The 23754-nt window shown below is 35.5% G+C and overlaps 3 protein-coding genes across 17 annotated transcripts; all 3 read right to left on the reverse strand.

The window, feature by feature from the left end:
- Nucleotides 1-1733: 1733 nt before the first annotated feature.
- Nucleotides 1734-6449, reverse strand: LOC114721506 (PHD finger protein ALFIN-LIKE 4). Its single transcript, XM_028907319.1, has 5 exons — nt 6167-6449; nt 5677-5709; nt 4590-4818; nt 3765-3900; nt 1734-2421 (listed from the first exon to the last, which is right to left on the reverse strand). Exons 1-5 carry the CDS (start codon nt 6261-6263, stop codon nt 2155-2157), a joined length of 762 nt encoding a protein of 253 aa, XP_028763152.1. The 5' UTR covers nt 6264-6449; the 3' UTR covers nt 1734-2154.
- A 746-nt stretch (nt 6450-7195) lies between these two features.
- Nucleotides 7196-11289, reverse strand: LOC114721510 (nuclear transcription factor Y subunit A-3). Of its 7 annotated transcripts, none has more exons than XM_028907333.1 (7): nt 11046-11289; nt 9833-9924; nt 9567-9723; nt 9094-9230; nt 8940-9011; nt 8089-8256; nt 7196-7951 (listed from the first exon to the last, which is right to left on the reverse strand). In XM_028907333.1, the coding sequence occupies exons 3-7, from the start codon at nt 9688-9690 to the stop codon at nt 7556-7558; spliced, it is 897 nt and encodes a 298-aa protein (XP_028763166.1). In that variant the 5' UTR covers nt 9691-9723; nt 9833-9924; nt 11046-11289; the 3' UTR covers nt 7196-7555. The 7 variants fall into 7 exon arrangements, with proteins under 7 accessions (XP_028763166.1, XP_028763164.1, XP_028763169.1 ...); XM_028907331.1 differs by having other exon boundaries at nt 9833-9927; XM_028907336.1 differs by lacking the exon at nt 9833-9924 and having other exon boundaries at nt 9567-9832; nt 11104-11289.
- Nucleotides 11290-13130: 1841 nt separating this feature from the next.
- Nucleotides 13131-22905, reverse strand: LOC114721507 (polyadenylate-binding protein-interacting protein 3). 9 transcript variants are annotated; one of them, XM_028907328.1, is made up of 16 exons: nt 22635-22904; nt 20658-20824; nt 20438-20590; nt 20152-20288; nt 19778-19968; nt 18814-18991; nt 18450-18689; nt 17299-17426; nt 16895-16961; nt 16768-16801; nt 16411-16527; nt 16199-16302; nt 15924-16070; nt 14370-14465; nt 14223-14279; nt 13131-13633 (listed from the first exon to the last, which is right to left on the reverse strand). In XM_028907328.1, the coding sequence occupies exons 2-16, from the start codon at nt 20791-20793 to the stop codon at nt 13604-13606; spliced, it is 1815 nt and encodes a 604-aa protein (XP_028763161.1). In that variant the 5' UTR covers nt 20794-20824; nt 22635-22904; the 3' UTR covers nt 13131-13603. The 9 variants fall into 9 exon arrangements, with proteins under 9 accessions (XP_028763161.1, XP_028763160.1, XP_028763155.1 ...); XM_028907327.1 differs by having other exon boundaries at nt 17293-17426; XM_028907322.1 differs by adding an exon at nt 20974-21000 and having other exon boundaries at nt 16199-16527; nt 17293-17426; nt 20658-20816.
- Nucleotides 22906-23754: the final 849 nt, after the last annotated feature.

Consider the following 23754-nt stretch of genomic DNA (forward strand, 5'->3'; position numbering starts at 1 on the left):
AACTTTGACAAAATTTAGAAAACCCCCTGTGACGTGAATGGATAAAACTTATATAATAAACAGTATTTTTATACTTCCTCATTTTATGATTAAATCTACTAATTTTTTTTAACATATTGCGTATATTGGGGAATTTATTAACTTAAAAAGAATTAAACGTCTTTTTAAAATTTGAATATATTACTTTTTGTTTTAAATATAAAATCTAATTTATAGGATAAATTGCATAATAAATGCTAATTTAGGATAAGAGATATTGGTATCTTTGTTGCGAGTTGCATGGTGGTCCAGTAAGATCCATTATAAGTCTGGCAATTTTTTTTGGGACCAGTAATGTCGCAATTATTCCTGTGGAATCTCGAATCTCGAATCTCGAATCTCGAATATATTAAAGTCGAGACCCATACAAGTTTCAGCAGAAGCAACTAAGAAACCATTATTCTTTCCCATCCACGCGCTTGTGTTTCAGATTGATTTTATCGCATCTTGAGGTTCGGACTACATATGCACACACTCATCCGCTGCTTAATATAAGATCTAATTAATTAATTTAAGTACTATTTTCAATCTTAATTATAAAATTTTATTTGTAAACTACAAACAAGATCTTATAATTAGGACCAGAGGCAGTATATTAAGAACGCTAATTAAATTAGTTAATATGATATGTTTTTTTCCTTAAAACACCATAATTATCTTTCTTAATTTTTTGCTCCCTCTCTTACTTGATTAATGTTGAGAAAATGGCAATAGGGTTAATTTAGAAAAAAATTAATAAATATATAAACTAGGTCTTATATATATAACTAACATTAACTTTTAAATTAGGTCCTATAAAAATCTGAATCCAACTCTTAAGCGCATTTAGTTCTAAACAACTCCCATCATACTAATTAATGATGATTGATTTGTTATGAAAGATTCCATGCAGTTCCAAAGTAGATGATGGTGTAGGGAATCCACACCCATAGTCTTTTTTCATTCCACCCCATCGTTTTTTTTTCTAAGCATAAATAGCTTCCTATTAGAAATAATCCTGTTCAAGACATTTTTAGACACTACATATAAGCACTTCTTTTAACCGGAATTCAAATCTTGATTCGTCATATATTAAAAGACTAGCCCCTTCATCTAGATTTAACCCTCAGTGGTTCCCCTCACTCTTTATTGCTTAGAACTTATGTTTCCTCCCTCCTACTTTTGTTACCTTTTGATAAATTTAATTAATAATAGAAAGTTTTTAGGGAAAATTATAAAACAAAAAAGATAGTAGAAATTATAAATTTCAAATGAGAAATTCTCACTTTACAGATTAATTATCATCAAAACTAATTAAAATGCTGTTATGATTCCTGATTTAGAATATTACAATTTCTACAGTCTTTATTTGTAATATTCCTAAATTTTTATTTCGTCAAGTTGCGAAAAAAACTAAACCAGGTCTCACTAAGTTCAATACTTGTGTCTTCCAATCAACCCTGCCCATTTTATCTTGGTTTCCAAATACTTGGTTCATTAAAATACCCATATACCGCATTTTCTCATTCTCCTAAATACGGCCTACTCATGCACTCTTTATTAACAGAAAAAGAAAACACAACAGAGGTGCTAGTTTGGATCCCCCTCAGTAATGGAGCGGTCAAATGAAGAGATGATGAGAAATAAATTGCAAATAAAACACAAGAAGTGAATATCAAAAGATAACAAAGCAATTTGTTAGCGCCCAACATAAATTGCACATAAAATACAATCATCTTCCAGAGGAACCCTGCCTGCACAGTGGTCGTAAATTGATAACAAGATGGTTATATGGCAAATAACTGGATTTTGTTCCCAGAGCATGGCTCAATAAGGATGACTACATCTTGCACGGAGCACATCAATGCAAGTTCCAACTAAATTTCAGGATCATTAAATTGATTTGCCGTCAAACTTGGAAAAGATTTCACTTTCCCAAGTCAACAACACTTCCGTGACAATTACATATAACACCCACAAAGGGATCAAAATCTAGACATCCACAGGCAATCCTACATACTAGACAGAAAATCTCAACAAGTGAAACCCAGAAACTATTAACTGCATCTAAGGAAAGTAGATAAGCTTGAGCAATTAAAGACTCCAATGCTAGTCAGTGAAGGAGCCTTGCTTATGTCAGGGACGAGCTCTCTTGTTACTGCATGACGGGCATTTGTATTGTTTGATATGCTCTGCCCTAGCTGGAGTGATCTTCACACATTTTCCATGAAACCATTTTTCGCAGATGTCACAACAAATCCAGAATTCATCAGTCCCATAATTCTCACCACATGCCCCACACAAGGTCTCTCCGTGTTCGTCCTCATCTACTTCATCCAGTCCTTCTTCCTCGTCTCTTGATTGCATAGCCTTTGAATGCTTTCCCACAGATTCTGAACCTCGCTGCTCAATGATTCAATAATTAAATAAGACAAACCAGCTCAAAAGAGCAAAAGAGAACAAATATGATAGTACCACCTACTCAAGCGAAGGACCTATATAACCCCAAATAAATTTGTTATATGCCTACACCTACAGAACCCTGAGTAAATTCAACATCCCTCAGTGAAGCACCTTAACTTCAACCATGTCCTCAGTAAATGTGAATCAATATACAGCAGTGGTTTAGCAGAACCATAAATAGATTTCCAATTCTAGATGTCAAATTCAAAATAATTATTACAAAAGCTATATGATAACGAACCCCGCTTCTAGAATCTAGCTTCTCTTAGTTTGCCATCCCTTAAAGGGGAGAGGACGGCTAGACAGTCTGAGCAGGGCATTTTTTCTTTATAGCAGATCTAAGAATAACCATTAGGAAATTGGGAGGTCTGGAAATTCATCTACAGCGAATTCCTCATTTGCTAGCCATGAATTTTAAGAACTTATTTTATCTCAGTGTCTCACATGGACAACAGCTGGTCATAATAATCTAACCCAAGTTATGCAACCCAAATTTCATCTCAATAGTTTTTTTTTTTTTTAATTTCTGAAAGAATAAGCATGGTCAATACCTGAGTTCTTGCTTATAAGCACATTACAAAGGCAACATCCCATTAGTTTCGAGCCTAAAGAAGGAAAATTATCAGCCCATTACAGCAACTAAACATCTATTTTAAGTTCTAACCTCTGCTTGTATTTATGCTCCTCTTGTTTTCATGATCTATGGCAGGCCTCGCAACAAGGATGAATCATCTTTGTTCCATACTTAAGACATTGTTTCGCAACATTCAGCCCATAGCAATCTTTTAATATAACCCTTTTCATTTTCTTTCCATATTCAATACCATAACTCTTTTGGTGTAGATCCTTGGGGTTTTTGGCGATTGTCTAACTGTAGCTACAGTACAACCTTTTTATCTTGTTTTTTGAACTTCATACCACCTCAAGTTCCAATTTGTAATTTGAAAATCTTTAAGAGATAGGTAAGATCCTCAATCCCCATGACTAATCAGATCAGATATCAGAGTCTTTCCTTTCTTTTGGTGAAATATCAAAGTCTTTATTATTCATGAAGACTTCCTAAATATTCTCATCTCAATACTTAAAACCCTGAGCTAAAAAAGTAACACCATGGCCAAGATGATTTGATTTTATAGTAAAGCTGGTTGACATCTCTAAGTGGCTAAAACCAAAAGACCAACCACAGTTTATTCACTGCAACAATAAAAAAAACAGAAGTATGCTTGAAAAAATGAAAATTTATTTATTTATCATGAACGGGAACAGAAGGAAATATTATTTACCGCTTTAGAGTTGGACTTTGATTTACTGCCACTGTGATTTGAACCTGAAGACTTCTCCTTAATTTGTTTTTTTGCTGTGCCCGTAACAACTTCAAATACCGTTGGTAGTTCATTAATCATATTGAAAAGTCGCTTCCTGCATTAGGACGTCAAACCTTGTTCAGGTGGATTGAAAAGAAAATTATATGACAGAACCATTTATTGAAGTATTTTGCATGAAGAATAAGAACTATACTCTGATGATCCAACCCTACACATATCCACCACTATCCCAAGGGTTCAAAGCAAATGCAGATTATATGTTCATTGAACAAGCAGATCCAAGATGGCGAATTAAAAGTTCACTTGACAACGAATACACCACTGTGCACATTATAACGAACGTAAAAGCACAAATATTCACCCTTGAAACATGGGATAAAATTACAAGATATTGCAACGCAAAGATCCTAATTAAATTGCGATGCTCATCTTTGCCTCTTTCCAAAGGCAAGCAACTGCTTCAACATAGAAAAGGGGCCCAAGCAAGGGAGGGGGCGGAAGAATCGTCAATGACCAATGGTTTAAAGGGATCTAAGTCATTTCAGATAAACTGAAATGCAGTCAATTAACCATTACATGAAGAAGCAATAAGAAATTCCTCAAAAAGGAGGGGAAGAACCCTCCATGACCACAACTGAAGAAATGTGATAATTGAGACTAGTATGCAGAATGAACCCATACCACCTCTGTGTCTTACAGAATCTACAGTTCATTTCTTAAAAAATTAACCTAAAAAAGAAATGTTAAAAAGAAAAAGGACAGTGTTCATAAAGCATGCTATACCTGTCAGCTCTATCAAATCCAAATCTGGCTCCAAAATAGAAAGCGATAGCAAGTAACCATGCATCACTGTGGACAGCAACTAAAGATAACCAGTCTTTTTCCTGCATGCCATCCCTGGCAAAGTTTATGCCCAGCACAGGCTCTGGAAGTTCTGGAGGAACTTCTTCAGCAGGTAAATTTACTTCCCATTGCTCACTAGGATAACCATACAAGCACAAATTCTCTTTCTCTGAAAAAAAGTTAAATATCCACGGTGAAAACAACAAGGAATCAAGTAGCCAAATATAAAGAGCAAATCTAGATACGGAAACATCAAATCCTCCATTTCCAATATTTTGCCCTAGCAGCCAGCATAGATACATGAGATCTTTATTTCCAAAAATGCAAATAACATTTCCTGCGAAAAGGTTCTTGAGAATCATCATTCCATTTAGTCAAGAAATAATGACTAACATACATGGCAGGGACACAAATAAGTGGCTCTAGAGCTAGGCTAACATGGATACAAGAATGTCTATTGTATATCCAAAGTTTCCAATATAAATAGTATACCACAACACTGGTCAAGGCTGGTTGGAGTGATGATTATGTGGAATGCAGCTCAATATGCTGCATGAGTATTCAAGATTACCAGTCTAAATATCAATGAAAAGCATAACTGTGATACCCATTTCAGAAGATCTCATATGTTTCTTACACTCAAGAATTGTAGTTCTAGCACACATATCTTATCGTAAACTTGCAGAGAACTAGGGCATTAGTTCATATTTTAATATGAAGGCATAAGGGCAACAAAATTACTGAGTGAAAAACCATAAAAGCAGAATTTTAACCAGAAATAAATACAAAACACCTTCAAAAGTCATGAAGAATCAATCGAATGGTATTAGAGTTTTGGTGAGAGGCTGAGACTGTATTTAGCCATTCAGCATCAACAAACTAAAACCTCCACCTATCGTTTAAAAATGCAAATGGTGTCGCACACAAAAGGCTTTACTTGATATGCCCAAAAAATTAGCAACTCATTAAAAATGCAGAAATAATAATATAAGAATGGAAGGATAAGGAGAGTCAGAGTGTAGCTAACCAGGATCACATTGGTTGTAGAATTCTTCAACATCTGCAACATTATGAAGCATGACCATAAAGAGTAAACAAATCACAACATAATTTATTTCATAACCTCTTATGATTTTTAAAAACAACTTATAAAAAGGAAAAATCTTTTCAGCCAGAACAGAATCAGTACAGAGAAAAATGGGAACAACATTCATCATTATAGAACAGAACAGAAAAACCAGGAGACCGATTGCTAATCATCTACGCGAATTTTTTCACGAGAAAAATATGGACCATGCTCCGACATATCATTGGAGACGATTTAAAAACTGAACAAAACAACAACTTTGTTTCCAAAGCACATTACTTGAAACAACTTGAAACAAAGACAGCATTAAACAAAGAATTCAAAACTTTTTCTACCCATTTCCTTTCACGCGCATTCCCGGAAACCAAACGCTAAACCGACATCAATAAGTGGAGGGGAAAAAAAGAGGAGAAGCGGTACAAAGACGCACCGGTGGTAAGGGCTTTTATAAGTCCAGCTCTTCTTCCCTTGAAATCCCTAAAAACCTCTTCCACCGTGCGAGGATTGTACTGTGCTCCGCCGTCCATGGCTTCGTTTCTCCCTCTCTCCGTCTCACTCTCCTCCCTATCTCCGACAGTGCACTCCCGAAGCAAAATTAGAATTTACAAGGACGACGACAATGCAATGGATGTCTCCGCACAAACCAATGCGCATGAAAAACGAAGTCGTTTGTCAGGAATACGTTGAATTGAAATTTTTTTCCCGACAAAAAAAGAAAATTTATTATCACCATAACAAAATTATTTTCTTTTGCCAGAGCACATTTTCACTTTAAGAATTATTATGCTGACCCGTATAAACAATCTAAATGCTAAAAAATTTTACATGCCACTAACTTATTACGGAAATTTTTAATAATAAATTTATTTATGTAAAATTGCACAATAATTCGTCGTTAATTTTGTTTATATCATATTTTATCTAGAATTTACTAACAAGACTATCTTTAGCTGACTTGATGTTGAATTCCTCATGTTTAGCTGACGTGGTAAATTCTCACGTCAACGTCAGGATATAAATTGGTAAATTATTAGGTTTCAGTTGAATGTTAAACCAATTTTAAACCAGAATAAATCGACATAAAAAATTATTTTTAAAAATTGGAATAAAAATTTCTAATTTTATTGATCAGACACTATATAGTCAGAAAAACAAAAACAAAAAAACGCAAAAAACGTAAAAAAGAATACATACATACCTACATACGTACGCACACGCATTAAGGAGACGTTATATCGCAAAAACCAACAAAAATCTATTCACACACACACCACACACACACAAATGGATTACCAGGCTGACTGTAAATCAAATACCATCCTCACACACACACACACACACACACACAAACAGATAACCAAGCTGACTATAAATCAAATACCATCCTCACAAAAACTTCTGCATAGAGACTTGCTTAGGACTGATGCGGAAAAGGAAAAAGAAAAAACACACCGGTCGATTTTTCAGCCAAAACATAAATGAGATATCACAGAAGCACCAGGAAATAAAGGTCTCATTCAAGCCAGAATCAATACATCATCAATCCTCAAACATAAGACATATTTGATATTTCACAAGTCATCAGCATAATTCCCCAGACGTTCTTCTACTTTGCCAAAACACTTAGAAACACCAAATCAACTTCACATAATATATCTAATAAGATGTTCATATCATTGTTCCGGGATAGCTGACATGAACACCACGAGGTGTAGGAATACGTAGTGTGTGTATATAAATGAGCCAAGGATGACTTCCCATTGGGAAAACAAGCAGTTTCCATATTCATCTTCTCATCTGAAGAATCATGTGTCTGTCATCACATGAGGACAGACACGTGCTGTTGATTCCCGCCACCACTTCCACGGGCGCCGGGTTCAGCTGAGTAGCCGTGCATGCTCCATCCAATGTGAGGAGGGTAGCTAGAGAGCCTGAAGCTGGACTCATGTTGCTGGAACATGCCATCACTATTGGATGCACTGGTGATATCAGAACCTGTGGGGCATGCCCCATCTCTGTAGTTTCCTACATCAGCATGATTTTTGGATTCCGACATATTTCCACCTAGGTTCAACCTGGTACCTTCCGAAACTTTCAGGCCAAGACTGTCTGTTTTGAGGCTTGCTTCCTGGAGTTGTTTGCTGTTGAGAAAGCGACCACCAGAACCTCTAGCCCTCCTTAATGCATGCAGATGCCGGGACTCGTGAAGATATGGCTGCAGAAGCATATAATCATAGCATCCTTTAAAGAAAAACAAATAAATTGCTGCTGTTGTCTTATCCAAGCATATAATCATAGCATCCAGTACCATGCTTTTGAGATGCTTAGGAAGTTAAAGAAAACTGGACTTACTTTCCGAGCTTTGGTGAGTTTGTTCTGTGCTTCGAGTTTGGCACGATACTGTCTACGCCTCAGAATAGCATGGTACTGCTTTGCGTTCACGTATATTGGTTCTTCTGTCAGATCAAAAGGAAGAGGAACTCGAACAGAAGTTAATCCCATGAGTTGGGCCTGATGAATCTGGTGACATTTTTGCAGTATATATATTTCAGAATTTGGCAACAGAGTTCTTTTAGAGCAATAATTAATTTAGAGCACAAACACGTCATGCAAGAATCCGATGAGTCGAACACAAGAATAAACAACTCTATTGTGGGTGAATAGTCCACTTTCCTCTGTCATTGAGATAAAGGTCAACAGGAATAACCATTCACACACACACACATACGCACACACGTATATAGTATCATTTAATATCAAAAGTTACTGTAAAACAACTCCCCCACTATAAAGAATCATGTTAATGACAAAGAAAAGCGTACAAAGAATCAGAACAAAGGGGATGCAGGAACGGGAACTTAAGAAACTTAATTAAATGGAAAGATACTTCATTGACCTACTTTATTAAAAATAAGAATCTGTAAGGCCGGCAAATTATCTCTAGCACCACAAATTTGACAAATTAACTACTAACACCAAAGACGGTAAGAATCCAGGACTAACCCATTCTAAGCACACTAGGATAAAGGCTTTCCCCAGAATATGAAAAAACTTTCAAAACCAAACCATCAATCTGATGCCAACAAATTTCTGGAATAAAATGATATCCTACGATTTATTTTTATGGCTAATACCCATATACTGTAAAAGAAGGAGACAAAAATAACAGTGAAAAAGAAAAAGAATAAATCATAACATCTTGCCTTAGACTGTGGCCCATAAGCAGCAAGCACACCATCAAAGTATGGTTCAGCATGGCGAAATGCTATATGAGCCTGAAATGCAGATGACCAAAGAAAAATTATCAGTATCACCTATCTCTCATGCTCACCAAAACATATACATGTATCTACATACAATTGATTGGTTATGATCCACTTGGAAAGGAGGAAAACAAAAACTCTGACTCCCCAATGATGACCTGATGAGACCACCTCCACTATCAACACATTTTGAGCGTGCAGAAGAACTGCTACACCGGATAGAAATTTGACCTACCAACCAAAGCAGAACAAACGCCCATAAAGTAACAAGCCAAAGTATTTGAGAAGAGTTTCTGACTAGTTATCTCAAGCCAAATTAAACTTTAAAGAAAAGCATAATATCATATGGATATCATAATCATCTGACTGTTTATGCCGAGAAAGGAGATATTATTCAGACAATAGGATCATGATCATGTATTTGCTTTACTTCATTTCCTTTGAGAACATGTAGTAAGTACTCTAGCAACTTCACCGTCAGATGTTTGTCACTAGATAAAAGAAATGCAGTAACCAGTTCAAAAGCACAAAATTCAGAATTACATATAAAGAAGTTACAGCAAATACCTGATTGAGCTGAACCATCTTCTGGATAAGATTGACCAGTTGATTGAGTAGAAGATGAATCCTGATCTTGAAACTGGAAACTCAATGGCTTTGTATTATGACGTTGTTGTGGCAGAACTCCCATTTTCAAGCTTAAACTCTTGGAAGCAGATGATTTCTGGACATCAAATGCAGAAGGACTCCTCCATGATGAGCAACCAAAAACATGACATGTTGAATGGGCAGAACATACACCATAATCTTTCTCACTATGGTTCGGACCTTACCTGTTAAAATAGCTTCAAAATAACATGAGTGGAAATCTGGATTTGGTTACTGCTTTTTCAATCATCAGCCACCACTACTCAATGTAGTATACCTACTAGATAGTCGTTGCAATTATTAATTCCGACCAAAATGATGCAGAACATCACCTAATTGCAGGAGAAATTTTGACTAATCAAAACACACCAAACCAAAAACATGTCAAGTTAAATGCACCTAAAAATAGCTAAACAATTTCAAGCAGCAACTAGTTTAATGGCAATTTAGAGTAATTGCGGCCAGGCAAAGAATGCTTGAGCACAAGCAAAGTGACAGATTGTAGGAGAACGAAACCGATATCTGCACGAAAAGATTACTGAAAAAGAAATTAGGGCATAAGAACATGGAGATAGTGAATAGAAAATAACAAATCAATAATTACACACAAGCAACATTTTCAACGATCGCAAAGTAGTATTGATCTTAGGTCTACTCGAAGAAGAACAAGGTAGTATGTCAAAGGAGGATATCTGTTTAATATTCCTAGTGACCCCCACGCTAATCAAAACAGCCAAAACTTTCAAGTTGAAGCAAAGACGGATCAACAGACTCGTTAAGGACTTTAAAGGAGTTCCATTTTTTCCCTAATTTACCTTTGACCACTTTACTGAAAAACTTGGTAAGCATGGAACTCGTACTTCATTCAATCAAAAAGGTACGCCAGCAAATAAAATACTGAGAATTAAGAGGTTAAGAAATTTCTTGGTTAAGAAACCCTACTACCGTGAAAAAGCAACCAAACGAAATGAGAAAAAGTATAATTGAACAAGAACAAAGTACGAAGTGCAGAATGCATGGGAACAAAGAAAACATAAGAAAAAGGAACAAAAACCTGGAACATGAAAATATGGATGAAGTTATTAAATGAAGAGGAATTCCATCTCCAAGGACTTACCTTGATTTAAAGCACCTTGCCAAAATCGGAAAAACGTTTCACAAATAGGCAATACCCAGAATATTCATGAAATAAGAAACAAAAACTGTTCCTCAGAAGAACAATAACGCACCAACCATCATCAAACACGAGACTGAACCATAACAAGAAATCCCACTATCTAATAAAAGCTCCAAATCCCACATGAACGCATATTCACTACCATATCAAGTAAAAACACAAACTTAACAAACAGAGGAGAAAAGACATTAAAAAAAGCTCCAAAAAAGAGTTCTAGATACCTCGGAAACGAAGTAAATTAAAGCGGAAGAAGAAATGGGTTACGCTGAAATCCAGAACCTTGCATGTCTCCTTCCTCCAAAACTAGTAAAGATATTCCTTTTTTTTTTTTCTTGTATTTGGTTTATTGAACGTATCGGCTTCAGTGACAAGAATCGAAGGCACCTCGTCTCCTACAACGACTGAACCAGGCTGAGTATCAACGCCCCAAAGAACAACCTTTCACTCGTCCCCACCCCTACCTCCATCTTCCTATCATCTCCATTCTTTTTCTTCATTATTAAAGAGTAAACATTAAGGGGCGAAGAACCGAGATTTTTTATAATTAAATTACATTATCATTACTAATAGTGAAAAGTTTTACTTTTTAGCATATATGGATACACACACATATATAAAATTCAATTCTTTAGTTTGGTCGTACTCTATTGTTGTCGTTTTGTGATGAGTCGAAATTGGTCGTCCAATTTTTTTTATTTACAAAAACAAAATGATACTACCTTCAATTCTTAATATAAGACATTATTTTATTTTTATTTTAGTCTTAAATATAAGATCCTAATACACTTCATCTCTTATATTTATACATTTTTTCAAGATAGTCCTTCTAACAATAATAATTTTAGCTAATACACTTTGATTAGTAAAGATATTTTAGAAAATACAACATCTATTTATTACAAATAACTAACTTAATTTTTTTCTTTAATTTCCTTAAATTAGTCAACTAACTCTTATAAGTAGGACGAAAAGATTCAATTTGAATTATGGTTTTTAATAACTTTTAGATTGGCCATCAGATATTCTATAATGAAGTTAAAAAATCAGCAACACTCAGCCCCACAGTACATCGACAAAAAGCCACACAAAACCCTCCACAGACACACATAAGCTTATTTGAAATATTTTATTTATAAAAAATATAATGATCAACAAGTATATAATTTGTAGAAGAAAAATATGCGGTCATTATGATATCCTTCATCAATCATCATAAAATTTCATTTATGCTCATAATAAATTGTATGGCATGCATAATCATTCTGCTCATTTGGACCGTCAAAGAAATGAATATGAAACATAATTTAATCGGTAAACTTGAAAAAAAAAATGTTCTTGGGCCATTTAAAAACTAAAAGGTTCAATTAAATGAAGGTCAACGGAATAATGGAAGAAAAATTGACATGAAAAACGGAGATTGTTAACGAACTCAAGTAAAAAAAAATCTTAAAATTATAGTTATTTTCAAGAATAAAAAATCCGTTATTAAATTTAATGGGACTTACTGCTAAAATTTTACAGGATTTATGTAGAATTCTAAACCTTAAAAATTTTGATGCAAAAATCTCGATTTTGAAGTCTGCAGTTTTAGATTTTTTTTTTTGTTTTGTTTCGCCATCCTGTAGTTTTAGCTTTTCTTAGTACAGATCAGTGAGGTTAAGTAACCCATTAATTATTAATAATGAAGGATTAGGATGCCATCTAATCTGCTTTAGAAACTGCGACAAATATATTTAATTGGATGTGGGAATGTGGTTGTCCTTTTCATTTCATACTTTAAAACACTTAATCATATACCTACCATGTCACACTCACTCACAAAATTGACGTTAAGTCCATACAATACTGCTTGTCTTATTGCTTTCTTGTTTTTTATTTTAAGGTTGCCTATGAAAGTGACTGAATTACTTATTAATTAACACATAATATAATATCTAATAAATAATATTATAAAGAAGCATTCTAGAAAGTAGATACACCTGGGGCACGATCTTATCCTTTTTTATTATTTATTTTATTTAGAAAAACACTACCATACAAAATAATGCAATTAGCTTTATATAAAAACCAACATTCAAATTTTTGGGAACATAATACCAATACCCAACAATAGCTTTTGCATGACTAGCTTTAACATAAATGAACTCAATAGTTACAAAAACTTTTTTTAAATAAAAGGATAATTATATATTACGAAAATACAAAAAGAGAGTACAGAGAGCACATGCACGAAGAAAGGACTGAAGCACGCTGATACACGAGATACAGACAAAAAACCACACCCGCTTGCAAAGAACTCACCTCAATAATTACAAAACTTGAACTCGTTATAATAATAATTAGCTGATATCTTATCCTCACATACAATTTGTCAAAAATTTTAACAATTTAATACAACAGAATCTCATGGGATGCTTGCTATCAGCAGACTGAACGGCAGAGCAAAACGATTGTCATCATATGAAGATGAAACATAACTCATGGCAAAATTGTGAAAACTGAAATAAAATGTCAGCACAAAATTAAGAAAAAGGGGGTCAATATGAGTTAGGACGTTAAATGACCGAAATCTAAGAAACCCCAGATGTGGGGGAGGGTTAATACAGATGCCATAAAATTATATTCCAGGATGAGTCAGTTTGCCAGTAAACACAAAGACATATTAATGAAAATATCTCCCTATAAGCTGAAGAGTCCCCCATCCTTCAGCCCATCCACTATGAGTTTATTGATTTCAGGCAAGGAACAAATTTGCCAAGAATGCTGTCAGCCAAGACTGTTAGTAATCCCGCCCCTTATAAGGCGTTTCCTGTATCATAATCAATCAGGAAAATCACATAAGTAACGATCATAAACAGATAATAAATATTGTAACAGAGAGGATAAATTTCCACACCTGACATCAGACATCCGATTAGTCAAGGTAGATAATAATGGATTGTATGTATGGTTCAAATTTACATCCCACGATCTTTTATTAAGCCATTGAAATTTCATCTCCCCCTATATACAGTATTAACTCTGGTCCTTGATATAAAAGTTAAATAATTAATTTAGAGATATTAAGAAAATTAGCTAAGTTAATTATTTGTAACAAACATGTGTTGATTTTCTAAACTACTTTTTAATCCTGTGCATTGAAAATTATTCTTTAGTGGAAGCCCTTGACGATCAATAGATATAAATTTAAAAGACAAAATGGATTAAAATCTTATATTTAAAACTAAATCCAACCCTCAACTAACCCTTACATTAAAGACAAGTAGATTATTAAGATGGGTGATCTCAACAGTTCATCTTCAAACGCTGACAGACATCTTCAAAAGCATGATGCGGATGTCTTTTAATTGTTGGAAACATAAAAGTTAAAAATGGTGGAGAAAGTGTCAAGTGCTTACAGGTAAATAACCTGGCATGTACAAAACTTGCCTAGGATGGCCAAGAAGCTGTCCATACTGCGAATCAACAAATAGTAAGCATCTACTCGGAAGCAGCATTGTTCGTTTAACATGGATACCAGTAAAAAACTGCAAGCAATATCCTACCTGTGATCCATTTGGATGGAAATATGCTTGTGACGACATTTGTGCTACTTGTGGATTATACACGACAGGTTGCGGCCCAGCAAATGCATGTCCCATCTGCAAGAAACATGCAACTTGGTCATGGCTGTGAGATGCATCAAAGCAGAAAAGAGATTCATCAATCCTTTAATAACTCCTAGGTCTTAGTCCTGAAAAACCAACCAGCAGTCCCTAGTCCCTTAAGGCTTATTTGGTTCAATTGCATACCCTTTTGATAATGCAGTGCAATACAATATTAATTACCATAGCTTTGTTTGGTATGACATCAAAGAATGTTGTGATAAAATTAATTTTCAATTTAATTATATTAAAAAAGAATGAAAAGACCACCATGCCTCCACACAATTTCTCCCTTCCTCCTCCTTCATTCTTCACCCCCGGCAGACATAGGTTGTGCTACACAAATCATCATATTTCTTTCTCTAACAACCAACTGACACAACATTAAAATTGAATCTCAACTCTCAAGCGCACAATTTTTTTTCTTTTGCCAAACGACCTGAAACTCAGATCTGGAACACAAATACAGTGGTGCAAAGATGGACAATGGCGAGTGCAAATGCTGGTGGAAGTACACAGGGGACAGAGGTAGGATAGCGATGGTGGAAGGGGCCGTTGAGGATGAAAAAGCTTATGCTCCACTGGCATAGGGAAAGCTGCAATTGGAGCTAACGGTATCAAAGAAGATTCCTCCACCGGAGGTGAAGGTTTTAAGTCTGGTGTGCACTTGAATATGGTAATTGGCGAACATGAAGATGGACCTGCGATGAGGAAGTGTGTGATACTGAGAGGAAGGACAGTGTGATAATGAGAATGGAGAAAGGAGAATGAGGATGGAAGTTGATGAGGGATAAAAGTGGGGTCACAATGGAGGAGGGGCTGCTAATGACGAACTTGGTTGGGCTTTGTCAGCATTGGCATCAGAGTTGGGGAAGGAGGCTCTACTGTGGTCAGAGCAGAGGACGTGGAGGCGGAGGCAGGGCATCAAAGAATATGCTGTGAGTGTGTATGAAGTAATATTGGGGGCAAGTCTGATTTTCAGAACATGGTAGAGGATGGTAATGGGGATTCATATGGTGGGGGCTACGAATGGGGATTACCAAAGTTTTGGTATCATGATTACCATTACCAGCATAAAAGGCAACCAAACACACTTACCAAGGTAATGCAATCAAGATTACCATTCCCATGGCAATCCAGAATGGAACCAAACAGGTCCTTAAGTTGAAGAGGATTGCTTGAGTTACATGAACAAAGTACTTATTCTATTTTGTCTTTTTATCTCTTGTTATGGCTTTTTCATAGCCTTTCATTATTAACAAAAAAAAAAACCGGGGGGGGGGTCTTGGAACTTTGGTCAATGAACTACAATAGATCTTAGAATTAATAAAATATTCTAGCACAACAATAAAACCTATAGCAGTCTCTTTTGGACGGATGTCTGAAAAGGCCAAGACCCTATCAGGTGGAAGCCCATTATAAACTTGACATGATACCTCACCATGGAATACTTACTCCAAGTTCCATGGGCATGGCAGGCATATGCGGTACAGTAGTTACATTAGTTGGGTAATAGAAGGAGCCATCAGACACCTGTGAGAGAGACCTAACTGGTGATGGAGATGGAACGAAACTCTTTGCATTTGGATTGAGCTTGAACTCCTGATAGCAGCATATAGGGGAGGGAAAAAAAAAAAAGGGGCAGTTCAGTGATGTATCTTTAGTATAAAATAACAATATCAGTTATTCCGATTTTTCTTTTGAAAAATTCAAATCTTGAACTTTCAGACCTTTGCGTTGGGATTCAGTGTTGATTTTTCAGAAGATAATGAACCTACTGAAGAACTTGGTGACAGACCAGGACCAGGAGATGCTGCGACACCTTTCACACAATCTGTACGAGTTGATGTGGAACTGGCAGTTATTCCAAACGATTTTAAAGAATTTGTTTCCCCTTTACCTTCCTCAGATGCTGAACCATCAATCAAATCACCAGGCAAACCTGTCTTTTCAGAAGTCTTTGATGAAATATGAGACGAAGGGGCACGAGAGGCCTCATTTGAAGACAATGCCCCAGTATCAGGGTCATTTTTCTTCAAGTTGTGTGATGACTGTAAGTCTGCAAAAAATTTTACCCAAGTCAGAGTAACATACATTTCAAGTACAGGTGAGTTCTGCCACGCAAGAGTACCAATGAGTGCAGACAGAAAGATTCAACACTTCCTTTAAGGGGGAAGAGACAATTAACATAACCCCCAAAAAAAGTGAGGAGTAATTTTAATTTTTTCCATGTTATTAAAGGCACAATGCTTTTTAAATTACTTAAACCGCAGAGAGCTCAGATGGAAAGTTCACAAACCCTTGGATTTTGACGGTTCAACATCCCCAGGTTCCTGCATCAATTACACAAAAGAAGAGAGTATCTCAATTTAGAGCCTCTGAACTAATTCTCTTGTATGAGGTATTTACAAGTAACTTCAACTCACTATCTGATTTTCTCCCTTGCTACTGTCAATGGCTCCATGCAGATCATTATGCGAGTTCCCCTGAACCCTGAAAGTTTGTTGAATATGAATTCATCACACAGTTGTCATGAAAATTTTTATTTTTTGAATCAACTCCAGTTGGGCTGAGTGGTAAATGACTACGCGCCACTTAAGCAAGGTCTCAGATTTGAATTTTGTGAATTAAAAAAAAAAAAAGGCCCCACATTAGGAGAGTTACCTCCCAATTGGGGCCTAATTCTGTTCGACTTTGAATTAGTTGGTAGCATCGAGTGCTAGATAATTTGTTACCAAAGAAATAGAAGATTTTATTTTCTAGAAAGCCATGCTTGAGTAAAACAATTTTTACAGTGGAAACGAGTAACAAGAAAGAACTTAACAGAAACCTGCATTCAGCATCTGAAGTAGGGTCACTTTTTGCAGGGAGTTCAGATGCTAAATGATTAGCAAGATTGTGAGAACCAGCACGGCCTAAATCCACACCATTACTTGACTGAGATGATTGTGGTAAATCCTGCAGACCCACAAAACATAGTATAATAAGATGAAACAAGAAAACAGGGAAGTTACTAAGTGAAAGAGAGGGAGAAGGCGGAAGCAAAAATTCAGAAGAGGAATATTCAACAGTGAAAGCTGTTAGACACAACTAATTTATGCCTCTTAGTAATGCAATTATCTTCTAAAGCTATACTAATTTCATAAGCGTACAAGGACTTGGAACTTTTAGCACACCTTGCAAGCAGAGCTACTTCATTCAGATATCACAAATAAACTCACAAAAAGATAGCCAGCAATATGCTGCCTTTTTTGTCAATACTTTCCAAGGTGCTTTTTACAATAAAACTGTGACTGCAAATAGTTCTAGCCACAGCAGAGACCGTACACTTCATCAATTCCCCAAAAACAAAAGGACACTTTAACTTCAGCTTCAACAAAACTATCAACAATCCATAAAGAAATAAATAAGGCATCAACGCTTATGCCTAAATTCCCAGCATTGTATTGTGTTTCACTATTTCTCTTTAAAGAGTTTCGAAGCAAGATTAAGTAAAAAGATTATGACAGTTACAAGTCCAGTAACTTAAATTCAAGGCAATTAATGATAACCTCCTACATAAATTCTCTCTCACTATAAGAGATGAATATATCACAATGCTCAATCGAGTCAACAAAAGGGCATGATTTGAGCACCCAAGAACTTACGACAAAAGGACCCACTTATCATTGGATGTGTCCAAATTTAAAATCCCTGAGTTGATATACCCACAAGGACAATCCAGAGTTAAACTATTTGGGAGGGTAGATTAGATAGTATAGACTTTCAAAAAAGGTTAGAGGAAAACTGAAGAAAACACTCATTGAAGTTACTAAATGAGACCTTTTGGCTAACAACAGATTCAAAGATTTGGTTGTTAATAAAACACAATGGCACCATATGATCCATGTGGCCAACCTCGCCTAATGCGATAAAGCTTCTTGTTGTTGTTATTGTTGTTGTATTAGGGTTTAACAATAAAATAAATTATTACGAAGATACCTTGGAGGATGAATTCGATGGTGTTCTAACTCCATCATCATCTTTCCCATCACTTGATTCACTAGATCTCATAACAACTGAAGCAACTGTATCTCCAAAGGTTTCAGAATTGCGTGAATCTGACAGAATATCCTCATTCTCATCATAGCCACTGTCATAAACCCCTTTATCCCTATAGACTGAAGAGAATCTAGTCTCTTCATCAATATCAAAATTCTTATGTAGATAAAGGCCTCTTTCCTGTCGGGAAAAAAATCATGAACATTATTTGAGGAATTCAGCAGACAAGAACAAAGAGGACAGAAAGTCACAATAGTGAAAGAAAAGGAAATGAAAACAAGAAAAGCACTAAAACAACACTAACCTCTGCCAGATGAAGATCTTGGGTATCCTCACCCTCAATTTCTCTTGCAATTCTTAAAGCTTGCTTTTCCAACTCTCTTGTCTGAGGACCTTTCTCAAGCTTTGTGGTATAAAGTTCTTCATTGAACGTGCTTTTTACACCAAACAACGTTTTGTTTGTTTCAAACTGATCCCAGCCCCTTTTAGAAATAAGGATAATAATTGTCATGTAAAACAAAATGAAGAATCTTTAAATAAATCACAAATAGAAAGAGAAAAATTTGAGGAGAACCTTGATACGGATAGAGATAGTCCCAATGTGGTAAGCTTAATTTAGATTCATGTTACAATTTAAAGAACACACATAAAAACCCCCCTATTTCATAATTCCCCTGTTTGCCATTTCAAGAATATACCTACAACCAAATAGTACATATATCATTGACCTTTTAACAATTCCTCAGGCAGAATTTCTTGGAATCGACAAACATCTGGACCTCTGACAATAACATGAGACACCATGTGGATACAACTGAGCTTTTTCCTCTACTGACATAAAATTAGAACACATAGCACCAAAACCAAGGCTTCATTTGAAGTAACTATTTCCTCCACACTTGAAAAGTTACACACTGTAGTTTATAGGTAATTTGGATCCTCTCAAGTTCTCTTTAAAATTGATAGGGACAATTTCAGAGAGAAGGATACAAACTGTGCTCAGCCAACTTAAATGGCAGGACCCAGTTGAGTAATGAGCTTCCCATAATGGGTATTTATCTCTTTACAAAATTAAGTGTCATTGTTGGAGAAGAAATTGAAAGGACCCATTGTCATTTATCATATAACTTTATGGTCTACGAAAAAGAAAAGGAACTCAAATGCATAGTGGGTGGCGAGTCAAGATCCCAGTTTCAATAAAAGCAATAATAATTCCTTGGTAAAAGAAATTTGTCTTGTTTAAGGATAAAACTGAAAATAATAAACACCTCTTCCAAGTTTCATCAAAGATGTTTTCTAGTTCGGGGCATTGTGGATCGTCTTCATCAGGCACCCATGGTTGTAGTTCTCTCTCTAAGTCAACATGACGTGATTGTGATATTACTGAATCAACAGTGATGTCCTGATACATTTCATGGTGAGCTTCACTAAGTAGGCCATCCCTAGTAACAGCAACGCCCTGCCATGATTGATATACATATGATCAATAAACAAGTTGACAATGTTGTCACCTGATTCTAAACAACAAATATTCCACCACTAAATTAAATGACTATAAATTAGACAGGATTGAAATAAAAATGCACAGGGGCAAAGACATTTAACTGAAATGATATAGCTCCAAATATGAAAAGCGGCAAACCTTAGCTATGACTTGTACAAATTCTTTGCCAGGTATAATTAAAGTCTTCGAAGGAGCCTTGCATACTGATTCTATGCCAGATTTCTGTCCTCGCAATGAACCATCCTTTGTCATGCGAGCCATCTTTAAAATGATTCCTAAAGAAAAGTCACGATAATTTAAACAATACATAATGTTTATCAGTTACAAAATAAAATGAAACAAGGGAAGCCAAAATCTATACAAACCCAGAAAAATTTCTTGATTAGCACAAAATAAATGTAAAAGGAAAATTAACCGAACATACCAAAATCTTTCTCAGCATTTGTTGCATGAAATATTCCAGAGTATATAGATCCATTTTTCACATGCACTTCCACCTGCTGCCCAATAAGACATGTTGTAACATATACTACTCGGTCATGTGAAGGACCATCTCCTATATTGCCGGTCACTAAACCTATAAGAAGAAATATTAGCAAAGTTAACTAAACGGAAATAGAAAGTAATCAAGGTCAGAGGTTCACCTGTACTTGCCAGTCTGTTGGCATTTGACTTCCCAGATGAGATCTTATTCTCTGACTTGGCTGCCCCTTCTCTTTCAGATTTTCTACGGCCATATCCATTACAGGATCTAGACTGCCCAACTTGTTGCATATTCATCCTCAACTAGCAGGCCCTCTGACCTAGAAAACTAAAAAATTCAATTCAGAATCTTTGCAACAGGTAAAAAAAAAGATTGCTAGATTCGTTATTAATAAAAAGGATTGCTAGACTTCAAAATGAAGCAGCAAGGCATTGATAGCGCAAACACATGAAATATTCAATAAAATAAGATGATACCTCTATGATCAGATCCGCTCAATAAGCCTACAATTCCAAAACCCCCAACCATAAAATGGATGTTAGACAATATATTTGTAAGGCCAAAAAAGCATGCCAGCTTAAAAATATATTAACATAATCAAGTTCGAAAACAACTTATTCATGCATATAAAATTAGCAGAAGGTTTTAATTAAAAAGGGAAAAACAAGAAGAAGAAGAAGAAGAAGAAGAAGAAGATGAAGGACCAGTAAGTTGCAATTTTTAGTTAGCAAGTTTCAATTTTCAAACAGAACTATTTAAAATACAAGATATCTGTAGACTTTCATGAACAAAGGAAGGTGAAAGGCTGTGACCAGCCTTGCATAAATTTTAGTTCGCAAATTTCAGGGTTGTGTTTGATGCAACGGATTCTGCTTCATGGCACTCATTTCAAAGGATGGGAGGACCAGCAAGTTACTTTTTTCTTTTTCTTTCTTTTTTTTTTTTTTGCTTTTGCATTTTAATATCATTTGAACATCACATCTTATTTCTAGATTTGATCTTGCAGTATTAAAACCAAGCTTAAAATTTTCACAGCGATCAATATCTTAATGCTAGAGAAAGTTTAGATTTGGAGTCCATTCTTAGTGCTATTGATTTTATGCAGACCTCACTTTTAAAGGACGGAAGACATTGTGCTTAAGATTCTGCTAGTGTTTACTCCCCCAAATGTTATTCCCAGTTGCTAAACTAGATTTTCTAGCAGGTCGATTTAGCAAGACCAGGATTTTTCTGAGGTAGAGTGTTTAGTAGAATCAATACCTCCACAAAGTTGCAAATTTACAAACTTCGCACAGCACTCTCCCTGATGTCTGCATCCTACACTTTTCAAACTCTAAGATCACTAGCTACTCATTTTTTCATTTCAACACGGCTAAGATATGTTTGGAGAACATTTTTTGGTGTTTCTTGTAAAAGTTTGTTTTATCCTACTACTCTGGAATTTTTTGGCCGACTGATCACTGGGGTTATAACAGTAAGGCAAGGTTCTAAGGTACTCCTTGCATTTATTTTGTCATTTATAGTTGGAGAATAAAGCTAACAACTTTGAGGATAAATTTATGTAGCCACCACTCCTTTCGGACAAAGTAATGTTCCCAACATCTGACGTGTTCAGCTAAAAGTCTTTCTTAAGGGCGTCCCTTTCTGATATAGAGCGGGATTGGAGAGTTCTGATCAGGTAATGCCGATTTCTCAATTACTGTCATCTTAGTTTTGTTTTCTCTTCCTTGTTATATTCTTTCCCTCAATACTAATCAAATTTGATCACCTATCCAGACATCATCATATTGTCAGCGACGCATGCCCGCGGACCCAGGAAGACATACCACTGAAACCAATTAGTCGTTGAGGATCAACTTATAAGGACTAAAAACGAAAAATAAACAATTTTCTATCTTAAACCTTCATTTCACTAGGCCTTTATCAATCAGAACTATAGAACCTACAAATGCTTAATCCAAGATTCAAAATCAGAGAACGCTTTTTTCCTCGCTTTGAAGCCCCTTAGTTCCCCCGTCCACTCAAAAACCAAATAGGATAGCCCAATTACAGATGCCTAACAAAAAAATCAAGAGAACAAACCCGTGTATAAACAAATTGGAAACCAATTGCGTAGCTGTAGAAGACTGATCAATACCCGAATTCTTGACGCCAGTACAAGCTGCACGGCGAAGCGGGGATAGAACACTGGCGGCTAGGGATTGGAATGATGCAAGGGAAGGCCTGCTCTGAAATGAAGGTGACTGAAGAAGACGAAGAAAGCACGAATCACACAGCGAAGGAGAACGGAGGGGGAATAGGGGTAAGTAGTTTCGTCCTCTAGGTGTGATCGAGATTCAGAAAGCTAAAAGGAGTGATTTTTTTCTTGAAATTTCGAAGGGGCAGCGAACCAACGTGCGCGAGCGCTATGAAGCAGAAACACCCCCCCGAAATGATCAAAGGGAATGATTCGGGGCGGCCGGGTTCATTAATTACCATGAGCTTGCTCTTCCGTTTTTTTAATTTTTTTGTTAGGTGATCGGTAATTTTTTTTTTTTTGCTTTTTTTTTTATTTTTGAAAAACTGTAAAAGAAAAACCTTAAAAATTACAAAATTACATAGAAAGATTCATTCACCCAAAATTATTGTTATTGGCTTATCAATTTTTATTAAAACCTATACTAATATTATAATTGGTTTCTATTTGCAATTTTTCTATTTCTAAAGTCTTTCTTTATGATTTTTTTTTAGGTATGATGACCGAACGGCAGTGTAATCTCTTACAAATTTATGACAGAAGAAAATAATAATAATTAGTACCTTTATTATACATAAGTCAGGAATATTGTAATTCATCTCACATAGTTGAATATTGCCACACAAAAAAGGCCCACGATTTAATCAGTGTTAAAAATTTCAATAAAATTTATTTTATATAAAGATCTTTCAAGAAAAACTAACTGTATACAGATTAGTCATATATTATATTTTCATTCAAATTTTAATAAAGTGTCATTTATAAGTATTACTCCATTTTATTATCGTTGATATTTAAGATATTTATAATAGTTGTATTATTTTACTCACCTTAGTTAGCATACCGACTAACCGAAGCAGTAACAGCAGCAGATACAGAGAGTGAGAGAGAGAGGGGGGGTTGGTGGCCGCCCATGTAAATGCTGTTTAATGTTGCGTTCAACTGTAGAACTTCAAAATAAACCTTCACAACAATTGCATACCAATTCTCTTTTTTTTTTTTGTTTCTTTTGACCAAATAA

Source organism: Neltuma alba, unplaced genomic scaffold (genome assembly GCF_004799145.2).
Source record: "Neltuma alba isolate B1F8T4 unplaced genomic scaffold, ASM479914v2 tig00012044_pilon, whole genome shotgun sequence".
NCBI classification, from domain to species: domain Eukaryota; kingdom Viridiplantae; phylum Streptophyta; class Magnoliopsida; order Fabales; family Fabaceae; genus Neltuma; species Neltuma alba.

Excerpts from the sequence above, each read along its gene's own strand:
- LOC114721507 (XM_028907321.1), bottom strand. The coding sequence starts at position 20,793 with ATGAATATGCAACAAGTTGGGCAGTCTAGATCCTGTAATGGATATGGC. Across the intron at positions 16,802-16,894 it reads GCAAGGGAGAAAATCAGATA|GAACCTGGGGATGTTGAACC; the intron begins GTGAGTTGAAGT and ends TAATTGATGCAG. Across the intron at positions 14,466-15,923 it reads CCATGCCCATGGAACTTGGA|ATGGGACATGCATTTGCTGG; the intron begins GTAAGTATTCCA and ends TGTTTCTTGCAG.
- LOC114721506 (XM_028907319.1), bottom strand. The coding sequence starts at position 6,263 with ATGGACGGCGGAGCACAGTACAATCCTCGCACGGTGGAAGAGGTTTTT. Across the intron at positions 5,710-6,166 it reads TATAAAAGCCCTTACCACCG|ATGTTGAAGAATTCTACAAC; the intron begins GTGCGTCTTTGT and ends ATAATGTTGCAG. Across the intron at positions 2,422-3,764 it reads CAAAGTCCAACTCTAAAGCG|CGAGGTTCAGAATCTGTGGG; the intron begins GTAAATAATATT and ends ATCATTGAGCAG.
- LOC114721510 (XM_028907336.1), bottom strand. The coding sequence starts at position 9,690 with ATGGGAGTTCTGCCACAACAACGTCATAATACAAAGCCATTGAGTTTC. Across the intron at positions 9,012-9,093 it reads TGGATCATAACCAATCAATT|GCTCATATAGCATTTCGCCA; the intron begins GTATGTAGATAC and ends TCTGCATTTCAG. Across the intron at positions 8,257-8,939 it reads CTTATGGGCCACAGTCTAAG|ATTCATCAGGCCCAACTCAT; the intron begins GCAAGATGTTAT and ends AAATGTCACCAG.